This window comes from Maylandia zebra, linkage group LG18 (assembly GCF_041146795.1).
Source record: "Maylandia zebra isolate NMK-2024a linkage group LG18, Mzebra_GT3a, whole genome shotgun sequence".
Taxonomy (NCBI): Eukaryota; Metazoa; Chordata; class Actinopteri; order Cichliformes; family Cichlidae; genus Maylandia; species Maylandia zebra.
In genome coordinates, this window is record NC_135184.1 from 10676107 (window position 1) to 10703765 (window position 27659).

Below are 27659 nucleotides of genomic sequence, written 5' to 3' on the forward strand. Positions count from 1 at the left end.
TGATAGGATGCCACCTGTGCAACAGGTAATGCTCCCAACTTTATGGGAACACTTTGGGAACGGTTGCTTCCTGTTCCAACTTGACTGGAAGGTCCATAAAGACACGGTGTTCGGTGTGGAAGAACTTGACTGGCCTGCACAGAGTTCTGACCTCAACCCAACATAGCGTCTTTGAGATGAATTAGAGGTGGGACTGTGAGGAAGGCCTTCTCGTCCCACATCAGTGTCTGACATCGGAACAACAGTCAAACATTCCCATAAAGACACTCCTTGTTGTGAGGTGGAGACTTTAAAATATTTAAAAGATAAACTCACTGATAAACCAGCTCTTGAAAACATAGCAAAAACTGTTGCATTCTACTTTATACTGTAAGTACTCCACTTGTTTTCTCTTTGTTTTTATTGTTTTCCTGCTCTTCTCCACAAAAGGACGGAGTTTATTTGGATTGTGCCACAGGCAAAAATATAATTTAACTAACATGAAAAAAAAGTCTGTGCTTTTTAAATGATGGAAGAACACAAAAAATCTAAGCCTTTTAAAATGTAAACCAGAGAATAAGAAAAAAAAACACAGTAATCAGGAAAATTAAGGAAAAAAAACATAGAATTGAGATATTTGATTAAATAAAACCATCCATTTTGTTCCACTTATCCAATTCAGGGTTGTGGGGCTGTTGGAGCCTATCTCAGTTGTCCTTGGGCGAAGTAAACACTGGAGAGGTCACCAATCTATCACAGGGTTAACACGGCGACACAAGCAACCATTCACACAGCCAACCTAGAACCCACGCAGGCACGGGGAGAACATGAAAGCTCCACTCAAAAAGACTCCCAGGACCTCCTTGCTGTGAGGCCATATTGCTAACACACCAACATACTCCCATGAATACATAATTAAATAAAATGAGCACATTTGTTCATAATATTAGAACATTTGCCTGAAGTAGAAAGAACAGTGGTCACTGAGAGATGCAACCATGTGTCTTTAAGCTAATAATAGTAAAATATAAGAAGGGGTAGCATAAAGAATAATACAATAGTGTAATAATACAATGCACAGCTTCTGAAGGTTAGAAATCATAATTAGTATGGAGAGACAGATGGTGTTTGGAGCAATGCAGATATCCTACATCACAACATTTGGATGACGAGCGGCTCATTAATAATTCATTGCCTGTTGTTTGGAGGCTGGATGGCTTCTGCCTGTTGCTGCCACGCTGACTACAGCTTTGTCAGAGTGCTCTGTCAGCACTGACAGCTCGCCTTTTAAAGATACAGTTTGTGCAATTTAATCATTTTAAATGACAGCGTTTGAGAGTGTTTTTTGTGTGCGCAGATTGCGTATGTCACTCAGTGCTGCTGGTTTGGAGGCTGTGGAGAGCTGGACGGGATATTACCTTCTGCCTGATTGTTATATTTGAATTTTATATGTGAAGGTCAAATCAAATTGTTTCCACATGAAGAATACACATAAAGACTTTCTAAGCTTGTTATGAACAGAACAGCGTGCTGCAATAATACAAGACCTCAGTAAGCCATGGAGAATTAAATAAAATGTAATCTTTCTTATTGCAGTCACAATCTTTTTTTTTTTTGTTATTAAAATGTTTTTTTAATCTAATGATGCATATATTTTTGATTTATTTTATATATTTTATATATTTTATATATTATATATTTATTATATATATTTAGTCATGTCACATTAGAGTCAGAGTTTTTCCTGATGTTGACCATGACTCAAAAATCTCAGTATGAACCAGATCAGGGATTTAGAGACATGTTACACCCCTGTTAGTGTATGATTCTGAGCTCGAGTTACAAATCACCATCATCACTCCAACAGCTAAATCCTGCATCACCGGCATTGCAGTTAATACTGTTTTAACAACTTTATTTACTCAAAAGAAGGACACTTTATTCCCCTAAAATGCACAGCTATCTGTCTAAGGGGCTGGGATAGATCAGTAGGTAAAGTGGTTGCCCCATGATCGGAAGGTTGGGGGTTCAAATCCATTGAACGGCTACCGTGAGGTACCCCTGAGCAAGATACTGTCTCTACACACTGCTCCCTGGGTGCTGCACTATTGATTAGTAATAATACACATTATTATTAATAAAGCAACACGTGTTCGTTACCTTTATAATGTGCGGCCCAATCATGGTTAGTACTATCACCGTCCATAGTTTTATCCCAGGTAAAATCCTCAGGCTGTTCGTTCCTTAACCCTTTAAACCCTGAACCATGAAATAATTTACAGAATATTATTATTATTATTTATTTAAATGGACTCTTTAGTGAATCTTCTGATGGAATAGAAATTTGCATATACGAGTTTTAATTTCATTTAATCTTGTAATATATTTATTTAAAATGTATCATGCAATTTATTTATATTTATTTATCATTCTTTTTTTGAGGGGGAGGGGGAGAGGGGTCACTGACGATGTAGACAACTCAAAAAGTCACAAAAACTCATTTATCAAATATGACACACTTGACTGGTTATTTTGAGAAGTTGGACTCAGCTAATTTGGACTCAATAACTACTGGTGTAATGTACAGTAAACCTGTAAACCTGTATTTGAATTATTGATATATTTTGTTTCTTTTCTTTTTTGTGAAATCATAAAAAAATACATCTGAAATTGCTTGATTGCGTTACTAATCCTCTAAAATGTCAGGTTACAAAACATCTGCAGACTGCTGATGGGACCAAACGAGGGGGAAGAAAAGGAGGGTGAGCCGGAGAGAGTTGAAGATGTGGGGCGGTGGTGGTGATGGTGGCGAAGAGGTTGTCATGGTAACCACTTCTCCTGCTGCTGGGGGTGATGATGTAACACTGCCCATAGCTGGGTCTCTTTTCTTGTCCTTGTCCTCCCCACCTACGCTCTCACACATGCCTGCATGTGTGCGACGTGGAGGAGACACACAGGGACAAAGCCAGTGTCCACTGACTCTACACGACCCATTAACATTAAACGGCCCCTTTGAGCTAAAACCTGCTGCAGCCTAATCTCTCTCTCTTTTTTTAATGAACAGATTATAGTTGCCTTTTCTGTCTTTTTCAGAACAACAGATGCTTGTAGTTTCAAAAGAATCCACTGCTCTTAAGATAAAACAGCCCTCTCCTCCCTTTGGTCTCCCATAATCGCTGCTCCCCGCCGTACAGATCACATCATCAAAGCTGCGTGTGTGTGCACTCCTTGCATCGTTAGACGACAAAAGGTAGAAAACCTCCGCATGGCAGTTAAAAGGATGTTGTAGTAACCCACAGTGCAGCCGATGCAGAGGATGATTCCTGCCACTTGAGGGCGTCGATCAGCTGCTGTGCTCAAAGGCAAAGAACAAAAACAACAGCTGGATTAAACACTTTATTCATAGAAATGTACCACAGGTTGGAAATATACATCAGTCGAAAAGAAGGCGTAAATAAGGATTAAGGTCATCCTTCAACATCTTCACAGGAACTAGTACGTGTGACATTTTGGCCCAAACACAAACCATCAACACAACCGCATTCATACATCTGTTTAAAAAGCACATCTGGGATTCAATTTGACATTTTCAATTATGTTTTGTTTTCTCTCATACATAAAAAAAATCAGAACATTTTAATGTCTGCTGTATTTTTGTGCTGTGCTTTGTGATCCCATTCCCATCATTCACACCCAAAAAGCAGCAGTTTGTGATTGTCTTCATCTGTACAATAGCATAGTTTGAAGCCATAGAGTTTGTTGTCTTCTTCTTCTTCTTCAGGCTGCAGCTTCATATCTCTGGCTAAACAGAACCTCCACCACCTTGGGGTCAGCCAGGGTGGAGAGGTCCCCGAGGTCCTTGTCGTTGCGAGCAATCTGTCTGAGGATTCGCCTCATGATCTTTCCTGAAGTGGATGAGGACACGATGTTACACAGGAGGCAAGTAGAGGAAGATGATGTCGATTTATAAAGGTGTTGGACTGTTACCTGAGCGAGTTTTTGGGAGCGCTGGGGCATTCTGGATGAAGTCTGGTGTAGCGATTGGGCCAATTTTTTCTCTCACTGAGAAGAGAATGTAGAAAATAGGAAAAAAAAATCAATCAAAAAAAGAAACAAAAGGCTGTTTTTATTTTGGAGCATTTCCTTAGCTTTTTTCTCAATTGCATGCAAGTGGGGCGATCGTGGCTCAAGAGTTGGCAGTTCGTCTTGTAATCGGCAGGTAGCCGATTCGAGCCCCGGCTCCGACAGTCTCGGTTGTTGTGTCCTTGGGCAAGACACCTCACCCATGGCCTACTGGTGGTGGTCAGAGGGCCCGGTGGCGCCAGTGTCCGGCAGCCTCGCCTCTGTCAGTGCGCCCCAGGGCAGCTGTGGCTACAATGTAGCTGCCATCAGTGGGTGGATGACTGAATGTAGTGTAAAGTGCTTTGGGGTCCATAGGACTAAGTAAAGCACTATAAAAATACAGGCCATTTACCATATAATAAAATAACTTACCCTGTAACATAAACAGTTGGCTGTAAATGAACTTTCATATTTGGCTATTCCAAAGCCAAATAATAAAAGTATTAAAGTACGATGTTCTGTTGGTGCAGAAACAGGAAGCATAAAAAAGTTGGGGAAACTTATTTGAAAACCCATGTATTATACCCTCAAAGGGTATTTTTTTAGTTTTTCAGTTTGTTTTAACTGTTATTAATTTTTCAAGAACATATGGAACATGCTTGAAAAATATGAAATTTTACAGCATGTAGTTGACTTCGATGTCCTGAGTGATTTAGATACTATAATAAAGACACTTTAACCTTTTGACAAAAGTGTATCCCTTACTGTTGGTCTTTCTTGATAAAGAAGTAAAAATAAGAAGAAGAATTAGACCAGACAATGTCTTTTTTCCCACAACTGGGCAAGTTTTCTTAAGCTGTATTAATTTTCAGTCCTGCAAAGAACTGAGTACATCCTTACTGCTTCCATAGCAATTAAGTGGGTAAGTAGCATTTAATTACCATCTGATTGACCACCTCAATAAAACAAATTCACCCCAAGGCTAGCAAAAAAAACCAAAGAGCTGCATGTCAGAGAGTCCAGGCCTCGATTAATATGTCAAATGTTGAATGTTCTGACTGTACAGTTAGAAAAAGACTGAATAGGTATACCTTTGGTTAAGAGGAATAGCGGGAGAAAGCCTCTTCTATCAAAAAGAACATGAAAGAACAGCTTATGTTAGGAAAGTTGCATCTTAACAAATGTTCTTTGGACAAATGAAACCAAAGTGGAGATGTTTGTCCAAAGTGTACAAACCCCACATTGGGAAACAAAAAAAACACAGCACGAACACTTCGCACGAACTGTCAAGTGGAGATGATCTGGGCTGGTTTTGCAGTCACAGGACCTGGGCACCTTGCAGTTTCTTTATCCACCAAGAACTCTTTTTGTATATCAGGCCATCTGTCCAAAAGCTGAACACTTGGCTAAAATTGTCAAAGCACACCAGCAAATCCACAACAGAGTGGCTGAAAAAGAGAAGAATCAAGGTGCAAATATCGGGTCAAAGTCCAGACTTAAACCTGATTGAAAGGCTGTGGCGGGACCATAAGAGGGCAACAAACCTATCCAAACCTCAATGAACTGACACAACGCTGTAAAGAAGAGTGGGCCAGGGTTCTTCCCAAAGGTACGAGAGATTGATAAAGTCTTACAAAAAACAATTATGCCAAGTTACTGCACAGTTACTGCTTAGTTTTTCACAGGACTGAATCCAGCAGAAGTTGTATTTGTATTTAATTTAACATTTTATTTTAGATCAAATGCAAAACAAGAGACCACTGATACACAAAGACGCATGAATTTTAGTGGACTTTAACCCTAATCAAAGGTCTCACCCAGTCTCTTGAGCTCATCCACCAGCGTGTGACTGAACTCCCTGCTGTCTTTGAGGGTGACAAAGCAGTAGAGGGACTCTCCCTTCACCTTGTGAGGTCGACTCACCACCGCAGCCTCCGCCACAGCCGCGTGCTCCGTCAAGGCCGCCTCAACCTCCGCTGTGCTCATCAGGTGGCCTGAGGGGGGGAAAAGATACGCAAGGCCATTGCAGAGATGAATAGCACAATTTCCTGGAGAGGCTAATAAATAAAAATGTGCTGAGAATATTTAAAGTTATTTATGTCAATTAGATAACAGCCTTAAAATAAGTTCTGAGGGACAGCACCGTACCTGACACATTCAGCATGTCGTCTATTCTCCCTGTGATCCAGTAATAGCCGTCCTTATCTCGCCTGCAGCCTGAGAGAGGACAAAACAAAACTTTATATGGGGTCTCGTGGTTCACTTTGGTGCTTTAGTGAGAAATTGTTCATGTTGAGAACTAAAACTCTATCCTGAGTAATCTTCAGCCTGGGAGTGATAGCCAGCTAGGGCTGATTCTTGGATCTCACCATCTCCAGTCACATAAAAGCCTGGGAATTTCTTGAAGTAGGTATTTTCGAAGCGCTCATGGTTCTTGAACACAGTGCGCATTATTCCAGGCCACGGCCTCCTAAATACCTGAAAGAGAGGTGTTACTGCCATTGCTATTTTGAAATTTTATTTGCATCCATACACTGAAGAGTTCAACGACAAAAAAATACACTTCTTCTAATTTTTTTATATAATTATTTAAACTATTTTTAAATAAAATAAACGTCACATCCAGGAAAAATACTTCCAGAAAGCATAAGAAGGTGAAGAATGTAAATGAAAATGTAAAAAATCTAAAAGTATTTGATTACATTCAGATAATAAACATGCTGCTGGTTCATTGGCCAACATTAACAGTGAAACATCGTTTTCGTCTTCCTCTCCTCTCCTCTTTACCACACATGTATTCGTTGTTGCTCGATACGATCACTGTGACAGAGAGAAATGAGGCTGTGTTGAATTGAAACTTACCAGATAACCCTCAGCTTCACCTTCCAGCTCCTCTCCGTGCTCGTTGAGGATGGTTGGCTCCACCCCAAAGAAAGGGAAAGTCTGAAATATGAGTTTTGGATTTAATGTGAGATAACTGTTTTGTTTCATTTAATAACTCCCCTGCAGCTGCAGCGTTTCTTCCAGATCATTATCTGGATCATAATAAGGAGAACCAGGCTGCATTTCCTGCCCTGCTTTTGTTAAATCATGCTCGCCATTTTCATGCGCACAGGGAAAAACCCTTGCATACCAGCACGACTTGAACTAATGACAGTCCTCACATGCAGGTATGTTTTAGATTTAGAAATGTCAGCGTGGAAGAACTGTTATCACTTACAGCAGAGCCTGGTTTCAGCGGTGTAGCAGCAGGTAGAGGAGTCAAGACATGACCTCCCTAAGGAGAAAACAAACATAAAATATCACAGCAACAAAGAGGTAATAAAGCAAAACATTTGATATGCCTTGTATATTGTTCACATGTTGAAATAAATTACCAATCAATCAATCAATCAATCAATCAAGAATATAATCAATCAGTGGTGTATCTATGGGTGGGCTGGGATGCCTGTTGCCCACCTATGAAAAAGAAAGCAAGCAAAAAAAAAACAATCCCAATCATGGCTTTTTTTAAAATGTCATTGATTATCAAAAGGACTACTTTCCTATTGGGCATTTTAAAGGTTTTAGCATATGCTCACTACAATTCAATTAAAATTATTAATACCTTTAATTCTTCTACTACTACAAGACTTTATATAGTGTAGTTTAACTGTTGTATTTCAATATTGTGGGAGCAGTGTTTTTCTCTTCTCTTCCATGTTCGTTTCCAAATATTTTATTCAATTTTATTTATATAGCAGCAAACCACAACAGCAGTCACCTCAAGGTGCTTTATATTGTAACGTAAAGACCTTACTGTGATATAAAGGAAAACCCCAACATTCAAATGATCTGCTACAAGTAAGCACTTGGCGACAGTGGAAAGGAAAAAATCCCATTTAACAGGAAGAATATGTGACTGGTTTGGGAAAATCCCGCATTGAGGTACTATATATTTTTATCGTTTTATCCCTATTGACGCATACCTAGCATCATCTTAGAATCTAAACACCTACACATCCTGAGAAGAGCTATCCCAGCTCATCATACAAAAGTTGTTTCAGACCCTGCAGTTCTTCTGAAGCGATACGCCTGAGTACGACTTCCTAATAACACCTCTGTAGTCAGTTTCTTGTTTCTTACCGTTTCTGTTTGCCAGAAGGTATCAACGATGGGACATCTGCTTTGACCAACCACTTCATAGTACCACTGCCACGCCTCTGGGTTGATGGGTTCACCCACAGTACCCAGAATTCTAAGGCTGGAGAGGTCATACCTGACAAATCAAAAGATTTCCCTTAGATCACGTCATTGAGTGGTATTTATCATGCTCTTTGTAGTTCAAAGTCTAAACTTCCTTACTGACAACAAAGAAGGAAACAATCTCACCTTCAAACTACAACTTCAGTGCTCTATGTTGTTTTAGCCTTACCATAATGTTGATACTGTGCTCTGTTTAAATAGTGAATTAAAATCTGACTTCGGTGAGACTTTGCATTTTTAAGCTTTCATAGCTGATAATTTTAATTTTTCATAATTGTCTATAATGACTCATTTTTTGCATGTATTGTTGAGAATGTTTGTCTAAGTAAGATTATTTTAAATTCTCTGGACAAATAGACTATTATTTGATTATGCTAAATATTTTCTATCTACAGTTCTACCAAACTTGTAATTAGTGATTTGGAATATTTATTTTTGTCGCTACTGTGCCAACACTGTGTTCCGATTAATTATTAATTTTGAAAAATATTCTTATTAGTGCTGAGAGCTAGATGAGAGGATTGACCCTCCCTTCTATACTCAAATATGCAGCTCCAGTAACTAGAAGGTTAGCTTAGCTTCACACAAAGACTGAAAGCAACTCCTAAGCTATGCTAACTGGCTGCAAAGCTAGCATAGACATTAATCCTTATTAATGTAAACATAGTATATTAACAAACACGATTTCAAATATTAGTACATATGTTAACTCTCACTAAACAAAATAAATTAAGCCTTTATTTTATCACTACTTAGTAAATATTAAAAATGTGCTCATACTAATGCTTGGCTAATAGAGTAGTAGTTAAGGCATTAGCTTAGCAAGCAAAAGGTCGCTAGTGGGATTCCACTTGTGGGCATCAGGAATAAAATTGCCAAATTAAATGTGGTGGTACCTATTGTGGGAACTCTTTGTGACAAGGCAGCAGCTGAAAGTATCACATAGTTAATATTAATAATATGATAAATTAATAATCTGAAAGAGGTCTTTTGTTGCCAATGCTTACAATAAGTACTTGGCTAAGATGTTAAACTTAGCTTTAACTTAGTACAAATATGACAGTCTATCAATAGTCAGATTAAAGCCCTTAAAGTTTTTGTCATACTACTCAAGTTAGATTTGCTTAGTTAAAATATTTCGTTAAAATAAACCATTTGTTTGTTGTTTGTCTCTTTGTTCAGAGAAAGAAAAATCTATTTAAACACTCAGTGTCTTCTGTTTTTATCCTGTAGTTTATAAGAAGAGGTTTCAATTGTTCCCATATTGGGTCATAGCTCTAAATCTGAAAACACACTAACCAAATTGTTATATAAGAAGTGAACAAGTTGACGGAGGTCTTTCCAAATCAAGAGAGGCACCACATCAACTGCACCACTTCCCCAGTAAAACTGCGACCTTAAAGCCAAAATATCTTGGAGCTAATGCTGTTTGTAATTATTTATTTATTGCAGCAGATGATGTGTCCACATACTTCTGTAGTGGCTCTCGTCCATACTTCATCAGCAGGCGGATGGCTGTAGGAGCTGTATAAAACTTGGTCACTTTGTACTTCTCAATTACTTCCCAGAACCGGCCAACATGGGGGTGAACAGGGATACCTTCAAACTGCAAAAACATGCAGACACATGCACACGGAGGTTTGGTTTTTGTTTAATGTTCTATACATGTGATACCTTGCTGATTTGACTCACTAGGACGCTCGTAGCACCGTTTGCAAGTGGACCATAGGTGATGTAGGAGTGTCCGGTGATCCAGCCAATGTCGGCTGTACACCAGTACACATCATCGTGGTGATGATCAAAAACGTACTTGAAGGTCATCGACGTGTAGAGCAGATATCCAGCAACAGTGTGGAGAACACCCTGTTTCAAGTGAGCAAAAAATAGGTCAACAAGGAGACAGAAGACAGCAAAAATAAGGGATCTGTTAATGCTGGCAGAGGAGATGTGTATGGAGGTGTGTTTCTGTGTGCATATTAGTCAAGTTCTGTTTACATGCTCTCATAGTGGGAAAGCGAATTCCTGTTTGGAATAAAAAACAAGTGCCCATAAGGTAAACCATAACATTTTAAAGTTAAAGTTTATGTCTTGAGTGAAAGAAACATGTCTGTGTAAAAGAAAAATCCATAAATTCTGTGTTTTCTATAACAACGCACACACGCACACACACAAATAGAATACACAAATACAACAGTGGAGCTTGCAGATAACTTTCAAGGATTACATTTGTGCCTCTCAGCAACAGAAAACCATTAATTCTCACTATTTCATGGCAGATTATGTAAACGCTGGCCCGGTTAAAGTCATTATAGGCTTATCATTGTAATAAATAGATGCTGCGATTTGTGTAAATGATAAGATTTCCCTCATGCCTCTTGCTGTGTTTGTGGAAAAAAACTCGCCTGCATGTGAACGTCTGCCTCACCTTGGGTTTGCCGGTGGAGCCGCTGGTGTAGAGGATAAAGAGCGGGTCCTCTGCATCCAGCCACTCGGGCTCACACTCCTCAGAGGAGTCCCTCATGGCCTCATCCCACCAAACATCACACTGTGAGTCCCAGGGGGTCTGAATGCACCACAACAGGAGGGAACAAATCAAACTCATAAACCGGATCATTACAGCTGCTTGCCAAGCACACCAGCAGGAGTGCAACATGCCAATTTCAACTCTAATTTAGAATGCCCAGAAGAGCTAAAGGCTAAATATTTGGAAAAATATGACAGAACCATTTTTTTGGTTCTGAAATATATTTTTCCCCTTGTAGTTATTCAAATAAAGACATAAATATGTATATAGAATCGTTTTACAATGTGACAAATATGTGTTTGTCACTGTGTGTTCATTTTTCGAGCTGACGAACCTGTAGTTTGTTGCATGCACCTCCACTTTTTGTCTTCAGTGCATGGTGCTTGATGACGAGGCATTTGGTGACACTAGCTGACCCTCTAAAAGAGAAAAAAAAAGAAAAGCAGTGAAAGGTAGTAAAAGCATAAAGTCTTTGCCTAATGGATACTGAGTGCATGCATGCTGCTCTGCTTTCCAAGGATTTGCAAATACTGGATTGGGGTCACATCTTGGTTCTTGTAGGTCGAGCGCCTGAAGTCCCATGAGATGAAATATTTTGTCATGTGTCCACAAGTTATTTATCCAAAAAAAAGTTTCTTTTTGGAAGTGATTACTGCTGTTTGCTCCTTGTAGACTTAACACAGTTCTTTCCTATATTAGGTCACTGTGAACAGCACAAATCTTGTATGTATACTTTGTGCACAAGATTAAAAAGCATACATTATATAATTTCAGGGGATCCATAGATGGGGGACCCACATACACGTAAACGTTCCTGAGCTTTATGTTTTTTTCTCATGTTTCTCAACTCTGTATTAGTATCACCATAACAGTAATTTAAGTAAATAAAGTAAATACTGTGATTTGATGGTAATTATAACAGGGGTTAGGGTTGGTATGAAAATTTGACATAAAATGATTTTTTTCACATATGGCCTCAAAGTTACCTCTAACCACATCTGTACCCCAGATACTCCCATAATCCTTCCCAGCATGCTTTGCTTCTCAGCTAACATTCCTCGTAGTCATGTTGCTATAGCAGATGAGCAGCTTGGGCTTCCCTGATAAAGGTGCTCCATGTTGCCCGGCAACCTCGTTAATGTAAAAGTCTTGCTGTATTATTCTTTAACATCTCTGATATCAGCTGACTGCTCTGTGTGTGTGCGTCTGTGTGTGCAATGACTCATATTCCAGGGGCTGACTTCCATTACCAGCTGCAGCCAGTGTAAATAAGGGTGGTTACTGAAATCTGGGAAAGTGTAGGCTTTGTAAGCAGGAGCTACCTTTCCCGACACTTCTCCAGAGCCTCGGTTGCAATCTGCTTCAGGTTGATCAGTTTCTCTCCTCTGTAAACACCATCTGACAGGAGACAGAGGGAGGAACAGGTAGAGGCAGAGAGCTATGATGAAGAAGTAAAAGTAAACAGCAGGGAATCATCTTTGCAGCTTCTGGCAAAACAAAACATCTCATTGTGGTGCTGCCATTTGGCACACATGTTTTAAACAGACACATTAGGAGCTACTGAATGAGTGAGGACCACAAAAGAACAATGTACACATCAAGCACAGTTAATCAGTGTTTAGAATAGAGATTGGTGGTTTTTGTTTTTGATCATTTTTAATTTTGTGCTGAGTCCTACTTTTAAAACGAAAAACAAAGCTATGTTTGTTCCTTTGTATATCTTCATATAACCAGATAGTGAAACTCTTAACATCAAGAGCTTCTTTTGCAGGAATATCTTGGATTAACTTGGGCAGCATTAACCTAACATGTTCTGTTTGACACATCAGAGCTCACAGAGAAAACTCAAACAGAAAGGCCCTGCAAAGACGTAAACTTAAGATTGTCTTGCAGAGTGGTAACAGTGCTTACTAGTCAGCTACATCGTAATCTGATGTGTGCAAATGGATAAAATGTACAGTTTATCCTTCTGCCACACCTTGGGAAACGCAGGGACAGGACAAACACTTGGCTGCCTGAAGACCTACCTGCTGTCACCAGTACACTACTCTGGGCATCCACAATCCTTTCACACAGAGACTCACAGGAGAAACCTGCAAACTGAACAAGCAAAGAGAAAAACAGAGGACGTTAGATAACAGAAACAATCATTTCAGGAGCATTTGCACGATTTTTTTAAAGAAAGCACTTTTGAATTCTTGTTTTTTTTCTCTAGTGAGAATAGGGACCAGGTGAAAGAGCAACTGGAGAGGAGGAGGTGAAGAAGCCAGGAGTAGATGCAGTAAAGCTGGATGAGTTTATATACCTGGGCTGCTTTGAATCGGATCATCCGAAGCACGATGGAGGTGAAGAAAAGAGTGCAGGCAGGATGGAGACGGGATGAGTTGTTACAGAGTAAAATAAGATGGCAGCATTGACAAAAACACATGAGGGATAGAGGATATATTGGATAAAAAGGATGCTGAAGATGAAGCTACCAGGCATTAAGAAAAGAGGAAGATCAAAGAAGAGGGCCATGGGTGTAGTGAGAGAAAACATGGAGGCAGATGATCCACTTTGGCAACCCCTAAATGGAGACCAAACGAAGAAGAATTCCTGGTTTTACCTCCAAATAAAGTTGTTTTGATAATCTTAATGAAGAACTGGCTAAATAACTACATTTTAAGGCACTTGCGGCAGGTGTAAATAAGGTTTTTACACAAAATCATCCAACCAACATAGAGCAACATTTAATGTATATTTGGAGCTGTGTTTGTAGCAATTCCTTCACACTGACTGTAGCGTCGTGTTTCAGCTATACCAGATCTTGAGGGAAATAACTGGCTCTTGATCTGCCAAATTCTCCACTTTGATGCCTATCAGCTACTCAATAACTGTGTATGTTGCCTGTTTGGGACTGACTAGGTAGCAAAGGATGGCTGCTGAGAGAGTTTTTTTTGCAACTTGTTTCAATATAGCAGCTTTAAATGCTTTTTATTTAGTGTGTGTAAGTTATTTTAACTAACATGAGAAATAAATCACAATTATTAGGAAACATCATTTACAAATTTAAAACTGAGTCAGAACCCTTGAGCCAGACTAGCAGATGTTGCTGAGTACTGAGCCAACATATTCCTTTTTTTTTTAAAGGCTGGAAGTTGTAAGAAGTGTGGAGCCTTCTAAAATCCTAAACTAAGCTGTTATGTCTCTGATATTACACCGTGATGGAGCATGCTGCTCCTTCTCATCATCATTTACAGATTTAGAAACCTTGTTGAATTTTACATAACAAAGCAGACAGACATTAACTGCTCTTTTCTATGACTGTCATTCACATAGAATCCAGACAGGAGGTCTGGATATCTGGACAAGGTTAATGGTTCACAGAGCATAAAGTTTCAGTGTTGATGAAGCATTATGAATCAGGTCACTAAGGATTCTGGACTCAGCAAAATGTCACTGCATGATTGGCATTGGCTCTCCTGCAAGTTTCCATGGACCAATCCTTTTTGCTCATTCATGATTAATATTAGCAGTCACGGGATAATCTAAAAAGCTGGCGCTGTCCCAAAGATTGTTATGTTGCCATGCCAAGTGTTGTTCCTGTCGAAAGTAAATTAATCAGATCAAAACTGAGAGTTGGACGATATACAACAATGACTAAGCAAAGACAAGGTCACTTATATCTAACTCTGCCAGCCTTTGCGAGTTATAAAAAGCGCCCACTTTGGAGTCACATTCTAGAGTTATTTTAAGCAGAGCTACTAACCTTTGCATGGAAGAGCAAGGTTAAATATCTAAAAGAGTGTTGGCTTGCTTACAGAATTGCAGTGACTCTAGTGCCTTCTCAAACTGGAAACAGCCAGCAACTGTCTGACCTATATACTAAGTGCAGGTGCTGCTGGTGCTGTGTTCATGTAGAAGACAACTGATAAACTACTGGAGCAGGGCAGTCTGCACTAACAGAAGCAACAGCTCGGGTTCAGACAATGTTTTCTTGTGGAAATCAGAGCAGCAAGAACCAGCAGCCTACTTTCTGACAGTCTGCAAAAATGCACCATGCAGATGGCACATATGATATTAGAGAATGCTGGACAGGAAAAAAAGACTTTTCAGTTTTGTAAAATTGTTGCATATGGTGCATAGTCATAATAGTACTTACCACAATAGAGTGAACAGCACCTATCCTGGCACAGGCCAGCATTGTGTACACAAGCTCTGGGATCATCGGTAGGTAGATAGACACTCTGTCTCCCTTTTTCACACCTTAATAAAAATATATATACATATAAAACAAGTTACTGCCACTCTATCTCTGAAACTAAGTTTTTCAGCAAAATCTGTAAAGCTATACTTATGTATTATAATCATGGACTAAATAATTATGGACTAATCGTGGACATGACCATAAGCTCAGGTTCTCACCCATTTGCTTCAGCACGTTAGCACAGCGGCAGACATGGCTCAGCAGCTGGCTGTAGGTGATGGCCATTTGATGATCAGGTGAGTTTCCCTCCCTGATAAGACAGCACACAAGAGAGAAACTTTCAAATGTATAAATGTATTACAAAACCTGTCTGTGATTCTACAGAGGTCTCTTCGTCTGTTTTGGTAAACAATTGCACACAAAAGTACTTTCCCACTTTCCCCAACAGTGTTGTCCGGTGAGTTCTTTGAGTTCACAGTAGAGATAACCTGTTCCTGTTTTTGCTAAGTCTATATTAGGCTTGGATGTTTGTCAGGATAGTTATTTGGAAAACAATTTGGCACACTTGAAGGGGCAGCAGAAAGCATGGTACCAAGCCAAATGGGAATGATGAAATAAATGACTGCACAGATGAAATTCTGCAACTGAGAAATGACTTCAAGATGTGATAGCAAATGTTGTAACGCAGCTCTATGTGAAATAGCCTGCATATATGTTGTCAAAGTCTTTATTTATTTTTGGGAAAATGTACAGCAGAGCAAACCAAATTCAGACATGGCGTTCCGCAGGGGTCGATCATGAGACCTCTTTAATTCCAACATTTATATGACTCCACTTGCCAAAATATGAGATAATCAAAATTTCCCATATTTAATCTATACCAATCTATACAAATACTATAGAAGCAGATTACTTTTCATATGTGTTTATTTTTGATTTGTCACTTAAACTTCTTTCACGGCCCCAGATTTTTGTTGAAATGGCACTCTTTGCAGCATTTTTGCTGTTCTATTTAAAAAAAAATAAAATAAATTTTTGCATTCTTCTACCAGTTTAGACAGTTGTTCAAATTATACTTGGACAAAGCGTGAGCTAAAGTCACATGAGTGATCAACTGTTGCTCAAAACAAACCATGTGGAAATTGATAACTTGTCACCACAGCTGATAGTTATAGTTTCCTTACAGAGTGTACTAAAATAGTCACGGCAAACACGTGAGCAGGTATATCATACAAGTGCTTTGTTTGAGTGTAAATAGCATTAATGCTCTCCTACAGGTGATTTCCAGTATGCCAAGTTCCACTGAACCCTTACATTGCTGAGCGTGCAGAACAACCTTCCTGCTTGCTAAGCTTAAACAGCTGACAGAGCAAATAATAACTGTCATAATATAATAGTAAAACATCATAAAGTAGAGGCTTTATTGTAATATGACAAGGACGTGGGGTCATCAGCACGCAACTGCAGGTTCAAATCATTTAAATGACTTAAAATTTAAAGCTAGAATAAGTTTAAAAATGTAATGTGTGTACATTCGTCTATCAAGTGAAGTTAGTTGCTCTAGTTAGACTTTTTGTAGTTGATTAATCAAATAGAAATAGATTTTTGCATTATAAAACAATAAGAAATTGTTGGACAGATAGTGTATAAAATCTGTAAATTTTTATCTTCTGCTTCTGACAGGAAGAAGAAGCACTGCTGTAGTGATGTGCACTGCCTGTGGTTTGTTTTGGTGTTCTGGGGTCAGCACAGGGGACACAGCAGTTGTTTTTGACTGGAATACTTAGCATAACTCCAGGCAGCATTTCCCATCATAGCTATTATTTCCTCTGGGGGCATGCTGGTGCTTACCAGTAATAGGCAACCTTTTCACCAAGGCTCCCCTCCCTCACATGTCTGTCCAAGACATTATAGCACATGTTGGTTTTGGCTCCCTCCATGTATTTCACATAAACGCTCCCTTTCGTCACATCGAAGTTGTATTGCAGCATCGGTGCTGTTGCAGGCTTCTTCCAGAAGAACTCATCAGCAACCTCTTTCCAGAAAGCTAAAACAGACGATACCTTTTATCAGTGTTATGGGATGCAGATAAGGCAGATTAGCACAAAGAGATACTGTATGCAGACAGGCTCAAAGAGATATGAATGGCAAGGAAGCGCTGCAAGCGCTGCACTAAAAATACAGACAAGTTTGACCTACCTTCTGGATTCTCCAGAGACTTTTGGTACAATGCCAGATATGAGTTAAAGTCAGGCACATAAGCATCCTTCTGCAGGTCATTAAGAGGGTAGTACATTTTGTCCTGAGACTCAGGAACAACCATTTTGGAAGTACAGATGCAGACAGGCCTATATCATTGGAGAGTGAGTCAGAAAATGGTATAATCTGAGTCCCTGCTGGTCTGTCTGAATCCTCCTGGGTGAGGTAAGAACACTACAAGGCCTGTACTGAACCAACACAATTCAGCATGCAGAAAGACCCACCCCTAATCCCTGATCTGCAGGCTCTGGCTCAGTCTGCTTAGAGTCAGGGCAGCCAATCAGCTCATGGAGTGCAGCACTCCCACTTTTTCATTGGATGAGCCATCCCTGGCCTGCTGATCACATTATGTTTCTAAGCAAGTGGGTGGTGGAGGAGGACAAGGAGGCGTCTACCCCCAGCAGGATAAATGCTGCGGATTCAGGCAAACATTTTTTTGAAGGGAGGAGGCTGATGGGTGATGTTGGTGAAAAGAAGAAAATAATAATAATAGAGAGGTATGCAACAATTATTCACTTTCAGAGTAAACAAACCCTGCCCAATCCCCAATGCATGTCTGCTGTGAGAGACAGCTCCTGAATCCTTTTAACACTAACATTTAATAAAACTTAGTCTTTTAAAACATAAATTGCTTATGGGAAAGCTCACTGTAAAACCCCTGCTTCCACCCTGCTTTGCTTTAATCCTCTGACATTGCAAACATAGCACAGTTAAAAAAAATATCCTTAGAGAAAAGAAAACAATATTCCACTAACAAAACACATGTGAAAAACTTAAAAGAATCAAAAACAAATACAGAAATAATAAAAATATTTTATACTCGGTAGAAAATAAGTCATAACAATTTAACCTGAGACAAATTATTATTCGCAATTATATAATGTCCGCTTCTACTTTCAGCTGCTCCCTTTAGGGGTCGCCACAGCGTTTTATCTTCCTCTCACCCTATCCCGCCTATGTCACGTCAACATTCTCCCTGTCCTGCTTCACTGCATCCACGAATCGCTCTGCTGATGCAGTGATTTCCAGTCTTGTTAATCCTGGTCACTCCCAACGAGCATCCTCAACTCTGACACCTCCAGCTACCTCCTGTCTTTTTGTTACAAACACCGTCTTCAAATACTGCAGGTCTCACCACAGTCTTTTTCATTCGTGCACATGTGTTCTATTCTGACTATAATTCATTTTCCCTGGAGTGCATACCTCCACTTCTCCAGGCTTTTCCCACCTGCTACCAACTCTCACTACATCAGAATATACGAAGACTCCTGACCTCTGTCTGTCAACCTGTTCATCACCACAGCAAACAAAAAGAGGCTCAGAGAGATCCCAGACGTAATCCCACTAAATGTATATCAGTATTTTTACTGCAGTATGTTGTCTTTTTAATGAGCACGTTTATTAAAGTAATATTAGATATTACTTAAAAGTTTGTTGTGAAGCATTTTGTATAATTTTGTTTGACCGTTTTTACTGCGTCTTTATTTCTTGTACTCTTTAATTTAAAATATGATAACAGAAAAACAATGTTCATTATATATTTGCATAATTTTGTTTTTTGAATGTAGAAGAAATTTTCGCAAACACTCAACGTTGACTGACTTTGAGCTCCAACTTGAATCTGGGATCGATTAAGCGCAGAGACGTACAGACGTCACGTCGTGCGTCAGACAGTATGCATCGAACCTGAGCGCGCTTGTGTTGATGGTGGCTACCGCTGTCCCGTTCATTTCCTAACGCACCGGGACCAAACTTCAAGCGACAAGATGTTTCTGTCTGCTGCTGTTCGCTCTGCAGTGTCGCAGGCGGTACGGTTGTGATTTTTTATGGATCTGGGGAAAGGTTTGGGTGCAATTTTCGATAACTTGGAGAAAAAAAAATGCTATGACTCTTCACAAGGGCATGCAGTGGAGGCCGCTCAGCAAAATGACGTTGGGTAACACTAGCATGCTAGCTAAATTAGCTTTCTGCTGTCAAACTTTTAAAAGGCGATCGCTGGAAAAATGTGCAGCGAAAGGAAAACATAGCCGCTAGAATGGGTTTTTAGCAGGCTCGTGTACATGCAGTTGGCTTTAACTTCACCCTATATAACTGCTTGCATGGCTACTGTAAATTCACAGTATGGGAAAACACAGCAATATTAATCACTTAATATTAATCTAGCTGGAAACTTGGATCAGATAACACTGTTTACAATTTACATAAAGCAATGATTTACGTAAAAGTGGCTCAGCACAAGAAGTTTTGTGTATAATAACAGCTTGCAAAAGCTTTAGATCTGTTAAATATCAATTATACTGCAAAGTTTCTACTAGTAAAGTAGTAATTCTACACATTTGTTACTGTACATGTACTTAAGCTATCTAAGGTATTCACTATGCAGAATGTCACATTTCACAGTCATACACATCGTACTATCAGATCATAAATTTTGATTATATAAGTATAATCACTCCAACATTGCAACTGGGACTCATTTTAATTGTTTTATATACAGCTGTGCAGCTTAAACTTTAATAATAAGGCATAATGTGTTACAAGATGTATATTTAATATTATGGTGATGTAGAATTGTTTGCAGCTTCAGATTTCAAGAAAATTCAGTAGTATAAACGTAGTACAATTAATTTCTAAATATAGTGGACTAGAAATAGAAATCTATAGATTTGGGGTTATTAAGTTTTCATATCTTCTTTCGGACTAGTGGGAAACGTTAAAATATACACGAAGAGGTTTATTTTACACAACTTTACTCACCTTTACACTATTGTGTCATACTTTATGTAAATAAGATTTTCCAGTAACAAACATTTTAGTTTAATTCCACTTCATCGCTTTAGAGGAAGATTTCTCAAAATAATTTTTTTCTCATACTAGAAAACAAAAATCTTGACTTTAGGCGCAAACTAGGGCTGGGCGATATATCGAGTTTTTAAAAAAAAAATTGATATATTTTTATACGAGATATAAGATGTGAAAATATCGTTTATATCGATATAGTATATGTTACGTTTTAATTATACTTGTGGAGCCGCAAGTTTGCCTCTCTTTCGTCCACTTTTGTCTCTACGCAACGTTACTCTGGCTCGCCTCTCCTTCACTGAACACAACTCCTCCTCCCCCATAGCTTCACCTACAGGCAGCGACAAGATGGACACGGCAAATCTCCGTTAACGAGTTACTGCGCATCGCCCCGTGCGTGGAGCTGGACGGCGTCAACGTGTTAACGACCTAACCACGCTAACGCCATGCAGCCCAGAGGGGCTGCACAGCCTACAATCCTTGCATTTTCTCAAAAGTTGACAGCGCGCCTGATGTATGAATTCTGGTTGTGCTTGATGACCGCGAACCGATTTTATGTGGAACACAGCGCTCAGCAATCTGTCAAAAATGTTTGAGTATGACTTTGGTAAACTACGGAGCTGTGGAGTAATACGTACTGTGCTTCAACGTAATATTACCGTACTTTGTGTGTATAAGGACCATAAATGACACCTGTTCAGAGTCATGGTTACATTTCAAACTCCAGGCTGTCAGTCACGCAGTAGAACTTGGGAATAGAGCAGCTGTGAAATCTGTCGTTGTTATTATGCTCAGCGTCCTTTAGTTTACATTTTGACTGCACAATTGTGAGCTTTTTGTTATGCACAAAAACAACATTGTTTTAGTTTATTTATGGAGCATTATTAATTAACAAATGCTCATAATATATTTTTGAGTAATTTTTTCATGTACACCTATGCTGTATGTTAATAAAAGTGCCTGTGTGACATCTGGGAAACAGCTTTAACTAAGAACTCTCTTTCTGTTCTTACTTTATGGAATAAAAAAATATCGAGATATATATCTTATATCGCCATCCAGCTAAAAAATATTGAAATTTGAATTTTGGGTCGTATCGCCCAGCCCTAGCGCAAACCTTCCATTTTATTGCTGTATGTATTTTAAAGTTTTATTAATAGTATAGTTGTGTACAAATCAAGGCAGGCGCAGCAGTCACTATAAATTTGACCTTTTACATTGAGCCAGTCAGTCAACAATTACCTACAGTCTTTAGTCTTGCAATCTTTGGGTCATTGATGTGAGATTCATATTTTATTATGTCTAAGTGCATCAGTTCTGTTTAAAATATGACTTGAAGGAGTTTAATCTACAGACTAACATTTAAATAAAATAAATAAGAGGTTTAGAAAACTAACAGATGATCTTAAATCACAATGTTAATTTGACATCTGCAGTTTAACTCCTCCCAGTTCCTGGTTCATTTTAAACTTTAAACACTTCAAACTTTTTTACTCGAACACCTGTATTAACTTCCCAAGGGCACACATATAATTTTAAAATGAAATTTAAATTAAATAGAAATTAAGTTAACGTTTACTTCAACATTATCCTAGTTTTACATAAAAACCTCATGTTTTTGGTTGCACCACCTGATATTTTGGGGTTTTAGTTATCGCTGAACTAACACAACTTAAACTTGGGTCTTAGAGAATGAACTCCTGCAAGTCATGAATTGGATTCATTATTTTTAACATATGTTATGCACTCAAAAGTATTGCATGTAAGTAGCATGTTTACTGTAAGAAATGTTGGCATTTGAGATCAGTTTGAATTTAGCTCCATGACATCACTAGGTATTTTACCTGTTTTCTTCTGTTTTGTAGGCCAGGAGTCTGCATCAGTCTGCTGTACGTGCTGGAGCTGGTGGCATTTTTGTGGTGAGTAGCACTTTCCGTTCCTCAGTGCACAAAATGTGTAGAAGGTGACAGACAAAAACAGAGAGTACATGCGGATGCTGTACACGCTGATGCTGTACGGGCTTTTTTTTATACATTGTGTGAGCTCATCATGGTGGGTTACTATAGATCAGCAGCTCATGGAAAATTTTGTAAATTACAGCAACAATTTGTAGTCATTTCTAATATTATCTATATCTATATTACTACTAAGTTTAATTGTTACTGCTCATTGTTCAACGCAGTCAGTCTAGCTGTTACTATGTCACACTAACATTGTTTTTTTAGTTACACTGGGGCAGAAGTTCACTTACTTCTGCAATTTTTGTCTATTATTGGAAAATGAATTATTCATGTTAATACATTTTAGAAGGGTTAAGAAAAAGATTTGCTGATGGACTTCATAAAACAGGATTAAACAGCAACACCATATCAGCTTTCTTTACTTGGTGTATGCATAAACAAATTTTCACAAGCATAGACTTTAATCACAAAACTTTTAGAAACTGTATTTATCCTCACCTTGTCTTATTTCAAAAGTGTATTCTGTCTTAGTGAGTGCTGCTCCAAAACCAGGGTTACACAGGTCACGGGAGAAGTGGGAGTCCGATTTGCATGTAACAATTGAGGCAGAACGATGGTCGGAATAATGTCAGAAATGTTTAAATGTAACCATTAATATCAGATACAGACAGACATTACAACAATCTCCATCAAACTTACATCACGCCACAAAAATTAAATAAATATAAACCAGAGTTTATAGAGCATTGAGGAGCGTTTGTGTTTTTGCACAAAGGTAAAGGCATTCTGGCATGAATTTTCCAACATTATGTCAAAGGTTTTAGAGCTACTCTTTCCATTAGATCCTCAAATATGTTTATTAGGGGATTTTAAAGGTTGGTACCCAATTACGAAAAAAGCCAACAGAAGTTCCTGGAACTGTCTCTATGCATTGTTAGAAAGTGCATAACCATTATGTGGAAGTCCGACTTCCAACTACCTATTTTTAGATGGATCTCAGAGATATGTAGATGTGTCCCACTTGAAAACATCACCTACACGCTCAGAAACGACTATAAAACCTTTGTTAACACTATACCAACTCCTTTATTGGACTGATAGGATCAAATGCAAAGGTTTTTAGAACTTATAAACCTACTGTCACCAGTGTCAAGTATTGTCCTTATGCTGTATTTTTGTTATCCTGATCTGTTTGGGTGGGTTTGGAGTGTGTTTTTGTCCATGCGCCACTAACTTGAAAATTTTGCACAAAAAAAAAGGCTCAGCCATTAATTGAAGACACAGCTCTGCAGTATGTTTGTGCAGGATTGATCCCAGTGGTATCTGTTTTCCAAAAGACCTTAATTTATCCAGGGAGGAGCCATTACAGCCACACGAAAACATCTTGTGATAATTTCATGCAATGGAAACTCTCCTTGGTTCCATAGTCCCCCGGTAGTAACATTGTTTTTAACCTGTGCTTGATTTAAAAAAAAAAATTCTTATGACACTCTTTTTTAATTAATGCATTGGTTGGCTGCTTTAAATTAAAAAACAAAAAACATTAAATTTCTTCCCTCCTCAATTTTTCTATTGCACAAAGGAGCTTTGCTGCTCACAAGGGGGCAGTGTGTGCAGAAGCAGAAATAATAGTTGTCTGTGTTGAGTCTGTTCTCTCGTTGGGTAGTAGCACCTGTTTCCCTCTGGGCTTACATGATGAACTGTTAATATTTTATCAGATACTGTTTGCAGCTCACAGATCTGTTACTCACGCATGAAAGTGGTAGCTGTTAAGGAAAAATTCAGCCTCAGTAGAAGCTTCACAAGATTTAATATATACACAGATAATTATATACCGAAGACGGTTATGTGTGTGTCTGTTATAAATAAAGTTTAATCTACTTTAATGTTATCCTTATTCTTTTTTAGCACAGAGATACTCCTGACAACAACCCTGACACACCTTTTGAGTTCACTGAGGAGAACAAGAAGGTGAGCCTCGCATCTGTGTTGAACAGTATTTTTTTAATGCACTGATGTGGTTTTCATTACCAGTAATAGCAGATAATTGCAGGTATTGATTTTGTGTTATTGTACAAAAGCTGGAATTTCTTTTCAGAAATACCCAAGTTGATTGGGTATTTCTGGGTGCCCAATCCCGGTCCTCGAGAGCTACTATCCTGCAGCTTTTAGATGCATCCCTACTCCAACACAGCTGAATCAAATGGTTTGATCTCTTCAGCATGCCATCATGTTTGGCAAAGGCCTGATAACAAGCCATTCATTTGATTCAGGTGTGTGGGAACAAGGATGCATCTAAAAGCTGCAGGACGGTAGCTCTCGAGGACCGGGATTGGGCACCCCTGGCTTAAGATGTCTCTAGCTTTATTTTGTAACTAATTTAGTAGTTATTTAATTGCCTTTCCACCTTAATACACCAGACACAATGTATTTTCCTGGTATTTTTGTAGAAAAAAAGCTCAACGATAGATGGCCTACCTACTACTGTACTGTACTCTACAATTATAGTATCATTTAATTCATGTACATGAATTATATTAGGACTATTTCACTGTATAAATTGGCCTTATTGTTAAAATAAAAATGGGAAATACAGTTATGGAAAAATATCTTTTTCTGTTCACTGTAGAGGATTGAGGCGATCACTTCAATGTACCCAGAAGGACACAAGCAAGCAGCCACCATCCCCGTGTTGGATTTGGCCCAAAGGCAACATGGATGGCTCCCTATTTCTGCCATGAACAAGGCACAGTCATATTTTTAGTGTTTTCCAGCAGAGTGATGCTCGTCAACACATTTTATATAAATTTTGTATTTCAGGTTGCAGAGGTGCTGGAAATCCCTCCAATGAGAGTATATGAAGTAGCAACGTTCTATACGATGTTCCTACGTAAGCCTGTGGGAAAATACTTCATTCAAATCTGCACGACAACACCCTGCATGCTCTGTAACTCAGACAGCATCGTGGAGGCCATCCAAAACAAACTTGGTAAGAGTGCTTTTCCATTTTATGCTGAGAAACCAATGAAGAGATGAAAACAGATGAAAACAAACTTTTTTTTATTGTGTATGTTTGAGATAAACAGAGACTGAGAACAAATGTATAAATATACAGTTGCCATTGGTATTCAAACAATATCAAGCTGTAGCATCAAACAAGATTGAAATCAAGCAAGGAAACTGTCAACACACTTGAGCCTACGTTACATTTAATAGAGGACAAGGTTTGTTCTTTAAGTCAACCATAGTGAAGTTTTACTCTTCCTTTTAACTCGTATATGTGGCTAACAGCTGTGGCACGTCAGGCTTTAGTGCTCGAGTTAAAAATATTTGTTGTTTTAGTAAGACAATCTGTAGAGTGTCAGATGAGACTAGCTGAATATGAAGCGTCTCTCCATTTGGTTCTCCACAGGTATCAAAGTTGGGGAGACTACTCCAGACAAGATGTTCACTGTAATAGAAGTGGAATGCCTGGGTGCCTGTGTGAATGCTCCAATGGTTCAGATCAACGACAACTATTATGTGAGTGCTCGAGTCGTCTGTGCAGATGAACGTTTTAACTAAATTAACCAAATTAGATTAAAGCTCAAACGAGTTTCACAAAGAATGTGTACAGAGCACCGTTTCTGGAGTTCTCCTCTCATGTGGAAAACAGTGCAGGTGTGACACAGCCTGCAACATGGAAGACTCTTAAGGAAATTAAGAGCAGGGAGAAAAAAATAGAGAAATAATCAGCTATAACACGAGTGTTTTCTTATTCATTATATTAGTTTGGAAAAATATCAACCAAGTGTGATGTCAAAATTTTTCTTTTTTGATTCTTTTGTGGTTAACCATGTGAAAATAATTCTACCATGGGACATTTAGTTATTGCAAGCCGAGCTGAAGTGAATTACCCAATTAAAGATGACTGTGAAGGAGGAATTCTCCGCAACACCTCAGCTTGCTGAGGTATCATCATTAGCGAGAAAAGGCACAATGTGTTAATACCAAGAGTACCTTGTGCTGAGGTTGGCATTTTCTTATGTGAATAATTAACACTCAAGCCATACACACAGCCTTTGGAGATTAGATTAATTCAGTCATCAATTACACATTTAGTTTTACTCAGGATGACACAGTTTGCAAATAAGAGCTTGAACTTGTGTCGGGTTGTTCAGGGGCTTCTAAATATGAAGGTAGAAGCAGCTTTGGAGCAGCACACAGGCAGTATTAATTAAGCAGACCACCCGATTCAGTCTTTGTACTTAAGAACATTGTGAGATTTGAAAAAAATGCCATAATGGTTTTGGGCAAGTCTATATCATTCATTTTTAACACTATGGTTCAGCTCTGCAATATCATAAAGTAGCTGTACTGTAAATAAAATAAAATAATTAATTAAAAAAAAGCACTATTTGACACTTGTATCCTCTTTAGCACGACTTGGAAAAAAAGCTAAATCTGTCAGAGCTGGTTTGAACTTTACTGACAGTTAAAGTCAGAGTTATTATTGGCTATAGTTATTAGTGGCCATAAAAAATAATTGATTGGAAAACTGGGGATGCGCTGATCATGAAACTCTGGCCCGATACTGATGTTTAAAATAAGCTGAAGACGGTATATGTACTTTTTTTTTTTTTCCTTTTTATCGTTTTTCTGTTGTTGTTTACTTCCTCTTCTTGGTTTCCTCTTGTAGCCAAACCAAAAAAAATCTTCATTACAAAAATCCTTTCCTGTTTTAAAGTCGATTAGCTGTCTGTTATGCTGTATACTTTATAGTCAGGGAAAACTGATATGATACAAGAGATACATATCAGCCACTGATGCCTATAAATATCACTGCAGATGTCAGTATTCTTGTTTTAGTGAACAAGGCTGATATTGGCTCATATTGGTAGGCTCATAGATCTTACTATTGATAAATTGGTGCTGCCCTGCATGTCCTAAAGATCAACAATAAGATATTTTGAAAGTTGGGAAAAGTTGCTGTTGGGTGAAATACAGTCACTGACTGACATGGTCAATCTGACATTGATGTAGTATTTATCCATTTATTCAATTTAGAATAAATCATCATAATTTCCTTTGAATTACAAAGATAGTATTTAAAGTATTCCCCTGTCTTTAGAATATAATAGATCTTCTTACAGATTGGAGGATGTGAAAATCAAAACATGGACCATCAGATGACCAAAAGCTAAGCTGCTCTCATCCCTTATTCTAGGAGGACCTTACACCAAAGGATATCGAGGATATTATTGATGAGCTTAAGGCAGGCAGAGTCCCTCCACCAGGACCCAGGTACGTGCACAATTTGCATAATAGATTCTTATATAATTTTAAAGTCATTGAACTGATTGTAGATGAAGAAGTTTGTTCTTTTTCTATAGGAGTGGCCGATTCTCCTGTGAGCCTGCAGGCGGACTGACTTCCCTGACAGAGCCTCCTAAAGGACCAGGATTCGGTGTAAGATCGGACCTGTAGACATTTCTGGGCCACTCTCTGCTTGCTACAAAGGCAAGCTGTCAGTGAAACTGTTATGGTTAAGTCAGATATATTGTGTAAATAAATTGTTCCTGTACATGTTCTCAAGGTGTCAGTGTCTCACTTACATGGATTCCAACAAGGAAAACAAAACTGGAAACATGAAATGCAGGAT

The 27659-nt window shown here is 38.6% G+C and overlaps 2 protein-coding genes across 2 annotated transcripts; one reads left to right on the plus strand and one right to left on the minus strand.

Moving 5' to 3' along the window:
- Window positions 1-3362: 3362 nt before the first annotated feature.
- acss2l (acyl-CoA synthetase short chain family member 2 like) lies at window positions 3363-17464 on the minus strand. The gene is made up of 18 exons (XM_076876446.1): window positions 17196-17464; window positions 16848-17043; window positions 15215-15306; window positions 14952-15055; window positions 12838-12910; window positions 12133-12208; window positions 11145-11229; window positions 10712-10849; window positions 9979-10149; window positions 9759-9892; window positions 8167-8299; window positions 7262-7318; window positions 6904-6984; window positions 6411-6519; window positions 6190-6258; window positions 5859-6035; window positions 3967-4041; window positions 3363-3884 (listed from the first exon to the last, which is right to left on the minus strand). The coding sequence occupies exons 1-18, from the start codon at window positions 17317-17319 to the stop codon at window positions 3757-3759; spliced, it is 2022 nt and encodes a 673-aa protein (XP_076732561.1). The 5' UTR covers window positions 17320-17464; the 3' UTR covers window positions 3363-3756.
- A 1441-nt stretch (window positions 17465-18905) lies between these two features.
- On the plus strand, window positions 18906-27588 carry ndufv2 (NADH:ubiquinone oxidoreductase core subunit V2). Its single transcript, XM_004555264.4, has 8 exons — window positions 18906-19063; window positions 21923-21976; window positions 23927-23989; window positions 24648-24764; window positions 24839-25007; window positions 25431-25540; window positions 27225-27301; window positions 27391-27588. The coding sequence occupies exons 1-8, from the start codon at window positions 19022-19024 to the stop codon at window positions 27482-27484; spliced, it is 726 nt and encodes a 241-aa protein (XP_004555321.1). The 5' UTR covers window positions 18906-19021; the 3' UTR covers window positions 27485-27588.
- The last annotated feature ends 71 nt before the right edge of the window (window positions 27589-27659 follow it).

Coding starts and splice junctions, on each gene's coding strand:
- acss2l (XM_076876446.1), bottom strand. CDS start 17,319: ATGGTTGTTCCTGAGTCTCAGGACAAAATGTACTACCCTCTTAATGAC. Junction 15,307..16,847: donor GAAAAGGTTGCCTATTACTG/GTAAGCACCAGC, acceptor CTGTCTTATCAG/GGAGGGAAACTCACCTGATC. Junction 11,230..12,132: donor CTGGAGAAGTGTCGGGAAAG/GTAGCTCCTGCT, acceptor TTTCTCTTTTAG/AGGGTCAGCTAGTGTCACCA.
- ndufv2 (XM_004555264.4), top strand. CDS start 19,022: ATGTTTCTGTCTGCTGCTGTTCGCTCTGCAGTGTCGCAGGCG. Junction 19,064..21,922: donor GCTCTGCAGTGTCGCAGGCG/GTACGGTTGTGA, acceptor TCTGTTTTGTAG/GCCAGGAGTCTGCATCAGTC. Junction 25,008..25,430: donor GGCCATCCAAAACAAACTTG/GTAAGAGTGCTT, acceptor GGTTCTCCACAG/GTATCAAAGTTGGGGAGACT.